The sequence below is a fragment of the Ursus maritimus genome, unplaced genomic scaffold, assembly GCF_017311325.1.
Source record: "Ursus maritimus isolate PB19 unplaced genomic scaffold, ASM1731132v1 scaffold_10, whole genome shotgun sequence".
NCBI classification, from domain to species: domain Eukaryota; kingdom Metazoa; phylum Chordata; class Mammalia; order Carnivora; family Ursidae; genus Ursus; species Ursus maritimus.
The window spans coordinates 77077324-77087827 of record NW_024423344.1 but is presented as its reverse complement, the minus strand read 5'-3'; the positions used below and the strand labels follow the sequence as shown (position 1 = coordinate 77087827).

At 60.8% G+C, this 10504-nt stretch overlaps 1 protein-coding gene across 1 annotated transcript in view; it reads right to left on the bottom strand.

Moving 5' to 3' along the window:
- The window catches only part of COL4A2 (collagen type IV alpha 2 chain), a 172860-nt gene that overhangs the window by 13094 nt on the left and 149262 nt on the right, over window positions 1-10504 (bottom strand). Inside the window, exons 36-46 of the mRNA XM_040624556.1 lie at window positions 9206-9313; window positions 8449-8556; window positions 7701-7772; window positions 7232-7357; window positions 4777-4893; window positions 4121-4282; window positions 3907-4005; window positions 3420-3566; window positions 3145-3261; window positions 2324-2515; window positions 892-1178 (exon numbers count right to left, since the gene is read on the bottom strand). Of these exons, the coding sequence (XP_040480490.1) occupies window positions 892-1178; window positions 2324-2515; window positions 3145-3261; window positions 3420-3566; window positions 3907-4005; window positions 4121-4282; window positions 4777-4893; window positions 7232-7357; window positions 7701-7772; window positions 8449-8556; window positions 9206-9313 (1535 nt within the window). The remainder of the gene's footprint in view (window positions 1-891; window positions 1179-2323; window positions 2516-3144; window positions 3262-3419; window positions 3567-3906; window positions 4006-4120; window positions 4283-4776; window positions 4894-7231; window positions 7358-7700; window positions 7773-8448; window positions 8557-9205; window positions 9314-10504) is intronic.

Here is a 10504-nt window from a genome sequence, read left to right as displayed (position 1 = left end):
TTGGTGTTAAGGAGCTGAGGCCTGGCGGGCAGAGTGGAAGGACAGCTGGAGGGAGCCATCCAGCCGCGGTCAGGAGGAAGCACCCTGCCAGGAGACTCAGAGCTGGGACCACATCACTCCCTTTGCAAAGGAGCAGCTCAGTTCTTATTTTTGAATTTCTAATGCAAGTTTCAAGATCTGAGGGACCGCAGCTTACTCCTCTGACACCGAGGCCCCCGATGGTCACGTGCAGCCCAACGGGGTTTTCCTGTCTGTCCTCAGAAGTCACCTTCTAGAGTGACCTTGAGAAGTAGACAGCGTGCCTGTCTTTGCACAAAACACAGGATTCTGTTGCTTCAAATGACTGCAGCACTAATACTTCTAAAAACAGTAAGACAGCAAAACTTATCTTTTCCTACAACTTACAGATATTTATATAATTTATGAAATATTTAACACATTGGGCATCTAGTCAATATAGTTGGAGTTATGACACTTATAATAATTATCAATGCAACAGAAGGCCCACTCTCCCCGCTGGACTTTCCTTTCTCCCTGCCATGGCGGAGTAAGCAAGAAAACTTTGGGGTTGCTATCATGGTAGCCCGGTTTATCCTGATTACACCCCGCACAAAGTCCTGGTGGCAAGTTAATGGGCCCCTTCTGGGTGGGGGCAGCCCACGCCTAACATGGCCCAGTTAGCAAAGTGCAGGCAAAAGTGCAGGCTGTACTCCTGCTCTCATCTCCTGGGCCAGCCACCCTTGTGCAGTGCACAACCTGAACAACTGTCCTGTGTGATTATTCTTACAAAGTCAGCTGTTCTTGCTTCCCTAGGCAGGGTGTGGTTGGTGAGAGGAACTAGATTTTCACCCAGTTCCAAGCTCAGAGAGAAAGTGGGCAAGTACTACGTACCATGAGGAAGGAGTATCCAATCCACAGACTCCGCCATCCGGCTGGGCAGTGGGGGATGGAGACATCTTGGCTGTGCACCGCTATGGCGACAGCTGGGGCCTCGCACACGGAGCAGCGGCTGATGTAGGGCTTGATGTCCTCCTCGGCCACAGGCATCATGGGCAGCGGGGCGGTGGTGGACAGCCAGTAGGACTTGTCATTTCGGCTGGCATAGTAGCACACATCACCGGGGTTGCAGTACAGGAAGGGCATGGTGCTGAACCGAGCCAGGCAGGAGCCCGCCAGACCTGTGGAGAGGGGTCACTGCTGAATGGGGCTGGGGCGCTGCTCCCCAGGCCTGGGCAGGTCCTGAGGCCCCATGTCAGTCCCCGCCCAGCAGTCGTTTTCTTGGCGGGCCTCAGACCTGCCCGGGGGACCAGACTGAGCCCAGCAATTCCTTGTTTCGGAGCAGACAGCCCTGCCCTTTTAGAAGTTCTCACGCTAGCCTCTGGATGAGGCTGGGTTGGCAGGGAGCGGGTCTTTATGAACGAGCACCCTGGCTGGGGCCTGTGGTGGGGGGTCTTAACGCCCCAGCCCTAAGAATCCCCTGATGGGATCCCAGACGAGGTCCTGGCTCCCCACACCCTGAGGGGCCCTTCTAGAAGGACCGCTGGCTGCACACCCCCGTAACTCCACAGCACTAGGTACCGAGGTCGACTCTCTCAGGGTGGGCCGGAGCGAGGATTGAGCGGAGCCGGCTTCCGACCTCCCAGGCATCCCCCGATCTTAGAGCCCACCGTGCGGCACCCGCAGCAAGCCCGCCCGCCCAGCTCTGGGGCCTGCCCCTGGCCTGTTTCCCGCTCTGCAGCGTAGGCCCGGCCCTGTTTGCCTCAGCCCCGCTTTTGTTTCTGTTCGACTTCGTCTGGAGGCAGAACGTGTAGACGGGAACGCACACAAACCATCGGGGTTCGGCCAGACAGGTTCCCCACCACCGTCCCGCCACAGACGCCACAGACAAAGGCGCCCTCCCCGCACACCCCTGCTTCTAGCGGGTGCTTGCCACATGCCTTCTGTGTGCTTGGAAGTCAGTTTAATTCCTTCTGGCGACCAGGCTTACGTGAATACATCTGTGCACACACATTCGTATCTGCTCTCCCGGGGTTTCTGCGTGAGGCCCGGCCTCGCCCCAGCCTGCTTTCAGAGCTGCCGAAGCAGCTGGTGGTCTGCAGGGAGCAGGGCCAGCACCCGGGGTGGGGGGCAGCACCGGGCGAGCACACCGGAGCTGCGCAGGCCGCTGGGGCCGTGACCTGAGGTTTAGAGCTTTCAAAGGTCATTAGTCTTTTCTGCAGCCCCAGGGTGTGGACGGCTGGTGCCCTGGGTCAGGAGGGGCTGGGCCGTCGGAGTGCCCACACGAAGCTCGTAGGCCGGCCCGGGCATGTAGGGTTGTACCTACCCAGGTCCTGGTTGTGGGCTTTCTCCTGGCCTTCGAAGTATAGCAGGCTGTACCCGCTCCAGAGCGTCTTCATGCCCACGGGGCACATGGGCTCCTGGTCCGTCTGGCTATGCTTCACCAGCAGGTAGCCGATGCTGACGCTGCGGCCCGGCATGCCTGGCAGGCCGGGGGTCCCCGGGCGGCCTGGCTCCCCTGGAACCCGAGAGACAGTGGCCGCCTTTCAGTGGCTGCGTGGACCTCAGTCCACGGCGTGTGGCTGACATCCTCGGTTCTTGCGGCTGCTGCCTGCTTTCTCCCTGAAGCCCGGCCCGCACTGGCTCCGCCCCTTGCAGACCGAGAGCCTCCTGCGGAGGACCTGATCCACCAGCAGCCTGAGCCAGGGGCCGGGTGTTGCAACACTTGGAGCCTGAAGGGCTCAGAGCGCTGCAGTCCAGTGCCCACCCAACACACAGGTCTCCTCTGCCCCGAGAGCCAGGCCCCCCTGGTAGGACCTTTCGGGACAGGCATCTCACTGCACACGTGGGCCATTTCTGGGTTAGAAATCTGCCCCCCATGACACCTGCCCGGGGGCGATTCCGCCCCCAGAGCCCAGCAGAACGTCCAGTCTGCCTCCAGCAAGGTGACCCTTCAAACATTCGAATCCGCCGTCCTGGCTGATCCAGAAAGGCCGTACCCCTCCCCTCCACGGACACTGTCACTTGTCATCACTTCCTCACGGGCCGTCCCGTTGCTGCTGCCGCCTTGGCCTCTCCTCTCTGCTGGTCTTGACTCTCCTTCATTCCTCCCCGAATACCACAGTCCGCTCGCCGTCCATCACTCACCTTCCTGGCCCACCGGCCCCTGCTGTCCCATGGGCCCCTGGTCTCCTCGGAATCCGGGAATAGCAGACACACCACCTCTCCCCTGGGGCCCTGCCTTCCCGGGAGCCCCGCGGAAACCTGCAGGACCACAGAAACAAGCGTGACTAGCACGGGACGAGTGACGACGTTCAGCATCATTGCTGCTGAACAAGGCTTTTTAGCCAGAAAACCGAAGTGAAGACAAAGTAAACGGGAAAAGGAGCCTTTCCCCGGTGGCTCAGCAGCAGGGCTCCCACCTGGTTCTCCTGGGGGGCCCTGGGGCCCCATCTCTCCCTGCGCCCCCGGGGGGCCTCTCCTTCCCTGCGGACCCACTGGCCCTGGCTGGACGGAAATCTTCTGGGGGATTCCTGCAATCCCAGGGGATCCCATGGAACCGGGGGCACCTGGAAAGGGAAAAGAGAGCCCAGTTGGCACAGGAGAACCCCTTGGCCTTCTTGCTCCCATCTGTGTTCCATTGTTTTATCCACTGAACCCAATGGTGGAGGTTTCCGGAACCATCCTGCTCTCCAGAGACGAGATGGATAATAACCCGAGAGGTCGCTCAGCCCTTTCGGCAATTCGTGCCACTCACCACGTTCCAGTGGGGGCGACGGCAGGTCCCCATGACAGAGGGTGCCCTTAGAGGGGTCCCCAAGCCTGAGAAGCAGGGACAGTCCCGAGACCCACTCCTGGTGGCAGCCGACCTGAGATGGGGGCTCTGCAGGGGTGCGAATGGCCACTTACCTGGAAGGCCTCGGTCTCCCTTGGGTCCCTTGGGGCCTCTGTCGCCCACACTCCCGGTTGCTCCTGTGTTTCCCATGAATCCTGGCTCCCCTCTGGGCCCTTCAAGACAAGCAGGACTTGGAGGCCTCGCCTGTCTGGCTGGGGACTCCAGCCATCCCTGACTGGTGCCGCCAGCCTCCTCGAGAGGAGGAGCCCTTGGCGGGGACACCATTACCTTTCTCTCCCGGGAGACCGAACACACCAGGTCGGCCTTGGGGCCCAGGGTCCCCGCCCCATCCTTTGGACCCGGGGTTTCCCGGAGCTCCTGGGTTCCCCTCATCTCCTTTGGTTCCAGGAAGAGCAGCAGGCCCGGGTGGCCCGGGAGGCCCTCGATAACCTATTGACGTGCATCACAAGAAAGAAGTTATATGGGGGGAAGGTGCGGGCTCCAGGACATGCTGCAGGAGGTGCCCAGGGGCCAGACGCAAAGTCCCCCGTTTGGGGGGAGTCTTTAGCCAGTCTAGCGCTGAATGACTTCTTTCGTATACGTAAGCTAAAACTTAGTGTTTTAACCGTTTCTAAGCCTGTGGTTCAGGGTCCGCACGTACATCCACTGTGCTGAGCGGCCGTCACCACCGTGCCCCGCAGAACTTTCTCGTCTTCCCAAACGGAAGCTCCGTCCCCGTGAGTCGGCGACTCTCCACCCCCCCAGCCCTGTCTGTGGATCTGAGCGCTCTCGGGACCTCGCACATCGCCCAGCGCCCGTCCTTTCCTGTGTCTGCCTTATTTCACTTCGCACATGTCCTCCGGTGCAAACGAAGTCTGTTCCATCCCCAGGGTAGCCCGGTCCCCGCCAGCTCCTGCCCCCGCGGGAACGGGAGTCCTGCTTACCTTCTAGGCCAAATATGCCCGGCGCCCCTTTGTCACCGGGCGAGCCAGACATGTTGGAAGGGGGGGTGATGCCTGGGAAACCCTGAAGTCCTGGACTCCCGACTGGGCCTCGTTCCCCTTGGGAGGGAAACAGAAGTCCGTTTGAGCATCAGCACCCCACATTCCTATTGCTGGTTTCCCCTCCCTGCCACTTCCTGTCCCGGAGCAGAGCCGCCAAGCAGAGGCCGTGATGGGAGGGCCTCGAGGCCAGGTCCGGGGAGGCCACCAGCCCCTCCTGCTGCCCAGAGGCCCCCACACATCGAGCTCAGCGATGAGGCTACTGTGGGTGGCGTGTGGCCCTGAGAGGTTGGCTCTGTTGTTCACCAGCACTGGTGTTGGGACCGGAGGCTCCAGTCCTGGCGGTACGAGGCCTCTGGGCCACGCGGATGCTTTCAGTGCCCCCTGCGGCCACCCTTCCGTAGCTTTACAGAGCGGGTCCTCACTGCTCACGGTCTGTCCTTGCCAATCCGCCTACTAAGATCGACTGGTGACCCCAAATCAGTACTGGCATCCCTCCCGGATGAGCAGAAGGGGCAGAATCCCGGGGTCCCCACTGAGGTCCCTGTTTCAGCTCGGGGTCAACGAGGATGTCTTAGTGGAGTCACCTTCCCCGATCACGGCCAGAGGCTGCGGCCCAGCGGGCAGCACCACCCGTCTGTGCAGAAGCCATCAGGTTGTGGGGCTGCTTGACGACCTCGCAGAAGACAGCTGCTTGAAGAAGGGCCACTAGGCCTCAGGACTGTTAGGGCGCCCGTACATCCCAGGTCCCTTGGATGGAGTGCAGAGGCCCCCAAACAGGGCGACAAGGGTGTTGAGAAACACGCTGCACGGACAACGTGCAGTGGGATGAGCAGCGGTAAAGCCAGGGACGCTCCAGAGCAGGGGCAGGGCCGCAGGACTCTTCCCCAACAGGTAGTTATCGGACACTGAACTCTGGGGCAGGCATTTCAGTGAGGTGTGAATGGGAATAAGAGAGGCGATTTCTGCCCTGGTGGAAACCGTAGTGTCCCCGTTGCCAGGGTCGGAGCCTGAACAGCACGTGGCGCTCATCAGGCATCGGCACCCATCGCCACACGGAGAGCAGTCGTGGAGGTGTCGAGAGCGCGGTCTACGGGCAGGACGGCGGGCACCACGCGGGACCTACGCCTCTCGCTTCCCTCTGTCCCAGGTCTCACCTCCGTATCCCATGCTGTGTTCCCTGACCCCTTCCAGAAGGCAGATGCCCTAACAAGCAGGACCCTCTGAAAACAAGCTGCTTTGAGGACTTCTAAAGAAGCCGGCATTGCTCGCTGGGCTCCTGTAAGAGCTTCATCTGTATTAAGTCACTGAATCCCCTCGACACCCAGGTGTGTTTCTACCCTCAGTTTATAAACAAAGGCACGTCTAAGCTCGCACCAAGCAAGAGGCAGAACAAGAATACACATGGAGGCACCTGACTTCAAAGTCATGGGCACTGACCCTAGATCCTCACCCCCGACTAGAGATGTGCGGGTGGACTGACGCTAGATCCTCACCCCCGACTAGAGATGTGCGGGTGGACTGACCCTAGATCCTCGCCCCTGACTAGAGATGTGCGGGTGGACTGACCCTAGATCCTCGCCCCCGACTAGAGATGTGCGGGTGGACTGACCCTAGATCCTCGCCCCCGACTAGAGATGTGCGGGTGGACTGACCCTAGATACTCACCCCGACTAGAGATGTGCGGGTGGACTGACCCTAGATCCTCGCCCCCAACTAGAGATGTGCTGGTGGACTGACCCTAGATCATCACCTCTGCAAAGAGATGTGCTGGTGGACTGACCCTAGATTGTCACCTCTGCAAAGAGATGTGCTGGTGGACTGACGCGAGATCCTTGCCCCCGACTACAGATGTGCGGGTGGACTGACCCAAGATCCTCGCCCCCAACTAAAGACGTGCGGGTGGACTGACCCTAGATCCTCACCCCCGACTAGAGATGTGCAGGTGGACTGACCCTAGATCCTCGCCCCCGACTAGAGATGTGCAGGTGGACTGACCCTAGATCCTCGCCCCCGACTAGAGATGTGCTGGTGGACTGACCCTAGATCCTCGCTCCTGACTAGAGATGTGCAGGTGGACTGACTCTAGATCATCACCTCTGCAAAGAGATGTGCTGGTGGACTGACCCTAGATCCTTGCCCCTGACTAGAGATGTGCGGGTGGACTGACCCTAGATCCTCGCCCCCAACTAGAGACGTGCAGGTGGACTGACCCTAGATCCTCACTCCAGTAACCACCCCCCAGCAGGTGATAACAAGTACGATGGTGGGGGCTGGCTAAGAGGTTCTGCGGAGCGACCAGCACTACCAGTGTGCGCTCTGCACCTCGTCTCTCGAGCTCACAGACACCCTGGGTCTGGTTGTGCAGGTGGTGCTACTGGGCGGTGCTTGGCCTCACCTGGCTCGCCTCGTTCCCCCTTTTGTCCTGGGGCTCCGAAAGGGCCTGGGCGGGTGTTGGCCTCTCCTGGGTCACCCCTGTCCCCAGCAGGACCGGGGAAACCGGGGTCTCCGTGGATGTCCGCACCTGCGGCAGGAGATAACAGCAGTGACATTGGCATCCTCACCTGTGCCAGGCTGAGTTTCAGAAGTGCAAGGACAGCCATGCTGCGCAGGGAGACTCGGAACAGAGCCAGAGGTCAGCCGTGGAGATTTTGGCTAGCCACGCCGCCTCAGTGTCCCAGATCCGATGGCAGCCGAACCCCTTCTCAGTCTGCAGCACCACCGTGGCCCCCGTCCATGTGGCCCCCAGGATGACCACACAGCCCTCCCGAAGCCGTCCTGCTCCCTGAGCCCCCAAGTCCGGGATGCCCCCCAGCACCCCTCCCCCACCACCGGGTGTGGTCACGTGGCCGGGCAGCGTCGGGTACCTGGGGATCCTGGAAAGCCTTTGGTGCCTGGCAGGCCGTGCAGTCCGCTGATGCCTCGGATGCCGGGAAAACCTGTGTGGGTTTTGCTCACGGTTATTCCGTGCACCGGAGAGCAAAGCGACTCTTACAGTAGCTCAGACCACTTCTGTCTGCTAGTACTCGGTCACCCCTCCGATTCACTCAGAAGCCCGGCATTCCACATAGCGTGACTTGTAAGACTTGTAAGTCAATCACGACCGTGGCACCCAGGAGAAGCATTTCACATCAGACTGTCTTCTGGAATCCTTTTCCAGACTCCTTACAGCCCTGAGGCAACTGGAAGTGCTGTCGTTTCTCCCCCTGACGCCTGAGTCACTCTGTGGGTTTGGTTTGTAAGAACCGTGCTTGGAACAGCAGTCTGGCCTGATTCCATTGCCTCTGGATTCCCGAGGACAAACATTTCTAAAGTAGGACGGGGGGGCAGGGGGCAGCTCCTCCTGTGACGTGGTCAGTGAGTGTGTGGGGTGGGCCCCCTTCACTCTAAGCAAGACAGCCCCCGACTGACTCCCAGCGTCAGCCAGCCCTGGCTCAGTGAGCAGCTAGAAGCCCTGGACAGAACATCGGGGACACCGGCTTCCGTCCCTCTGGCCACGTCTGCACCACCCGTGTGCCGACCAGAGGGGCCTAACTGCCTCTCCCCAGCCGGCCAGGCTGCTCTGAGCAACTCTGTGTGTTAACGGTCTGCAAAGGGAGAAATGCTCTTTCTTACCTGGGGAGCCTGGAATCCCCGGCCAGCCGTAGTCTCCTTTGTCGCCGGGCAGTCCCACCTGCCCGGGCTCTCCCTGCGGCCCCTGCAGCCCTGTCAGTCCTGGGAAGCCTGGGGGGACACACACATCCTTAAGTGGGACTGGAACCCCGAACTCAGGTCCTAGCTGGAGGAGGCGGGGCTTCGTGGGAAAGGACAGCCTTCCATCCAGCCGGGAGGGTACCCCACATTCATGTTCAGTGGGGGTGGCTCAGCCTTGCTGAGAGAGCAGCTTGCGTGCCTCCGTTCTCATCCATCAGCCAAGTAGGGGTCCAGAGAGGCCCCCAGAGACGCTGGAGGATTAGCGTCAGGGTTCCCAGCTCCCACACGAGGCAAAACAAAGCAAAAGCAGCAGCAAGGAAAAGGCTCGAAACCAGTCCCCTGTTCTCTTTCCATCTTAACTCAGGAGCCGCAAACGCGTTTCCACATATTCAAATGCGCGGAGGGGTCCTGGAACCAGGACTCAGTCTGTGGTCATGGGGAGGCGGACGCCGGGCCACACGAGCACGCATCTCCCCGCGGCCAGCAGCTTGGTCCTCTTTGCGAGTTCAGGGCTCAGGCAGAGCTAGGTCACGGGCGACAGGCCAGAGCCAGCCTCCCTGGCCGGAGTGTGGTCTCAGCAGACGAGGACACACACGCCGGCCACCTCTGTGCGGGGGCCTGGGGCTTCGGAGGCTCAGCCGTGCGGGGGAGGGAGTTGTGTGACCGCCGGAGATTTTACCTGTTTGCCCTTTGGGTCCGGGAGGGCCTTGGACGCCGGGCACGCCGGTTATCCCAGGGAAGCCGACTTCGCCCACCGTTCCTTTCTCCCCGAAGAATCCCTTCAGACCTGTAAGCACAGAGTTCCTGCTCGGAGTGGAGCAGATCCTGCCTCCCTGCGGCCTGTCCCACATCCGTGCTTCTGCTGTGAACGGGCCGCGGACTCGAGCTCGATCCTTCCCTGACAACGTGATCCTTCCCCGACTCACGTTCTCTAAGTCAGTGGCCCCACGTCCTGGTATTCACGCCCTTGTGCATGGGTAGGGCTGACCTGGGCCGCACTGAGGAAATGCTGGTGGGACACTTCTTGGCCATCAAATGCATCATGGCTCTCCCTTTGTCCCCTCTTTGGATGGCTGGCTCTGGAGAAAGCCAGCTGCCCTGTCGTGAGGACACCCAGGCAGCTGGGAGAGGCCCACGTGGTGAGGAGCGGAGGTGTCCTGCCAACGGCTCCTCGAGGGCATTGTCTTGGGAGTGGACCCTCCCATCCCGGACCAGCCTGCGGACGGTGCGGCCCGGAGTCAGAACCGCCCTGCGCCCAAATTCCCTGCCCTCACACACTAGGAGACGGCACCTGCCCGCGGTTGCCCCCGGCCACTGTGTCCTGAGCGCCTGGCCGGCAGCAGATCGCCGGGTAGGGTGGTTTTGCACGTGTGATGTGCCAGGGAGATCTGGCCTGTGCGGGCCTCTGCCCCAGGGGCACGTTGGCAGGGCTGGGGAAGGCCTGGAATCTGCATTTTCAGCCAGCACCGGGGCCGATTCTGAGAGGTCACCAGGCAGACTTGGAAACGCTGCCTTTCCGTCAGTGACGCTATTCTGGGTCACGTGTTTGGTTGGCACGCTGGACGATTTTGGAGCCTACGGACCAACCAAATACCATATCCCTTTTGTCCAGGGTCTCCTTAGATTTCCGAGGCTGTTGTTTATAAAAACTAGTTAACGTTTCCGTGGGCTTGAAAAAAACTTCCTGAGGAGTTCGTATTTCTACTGATTATTTTAGTGTTTTGAGAATCTGCTCCAACCCCCCCTTGCTCGGCGTGCCTTCCTTCACGGCCACACCTGTTCCCCGCCCCAGGACAGGCCTGAGACCCGGCTCCCTGAGGCCCCTCCCGGGTGGGCGGATCTGCCCCAGGGCGCCCCCTCAGCTGCAAGGGGCAGCTCTGTGGCTGACCTCTCGGGCGCCCCCTGCTGTCCGAGGGAAAGTGGCGCACCCCGAGGGTGGGTGACGCACGTGTCACGGCCCCCCTGCGCCTGGGACTCT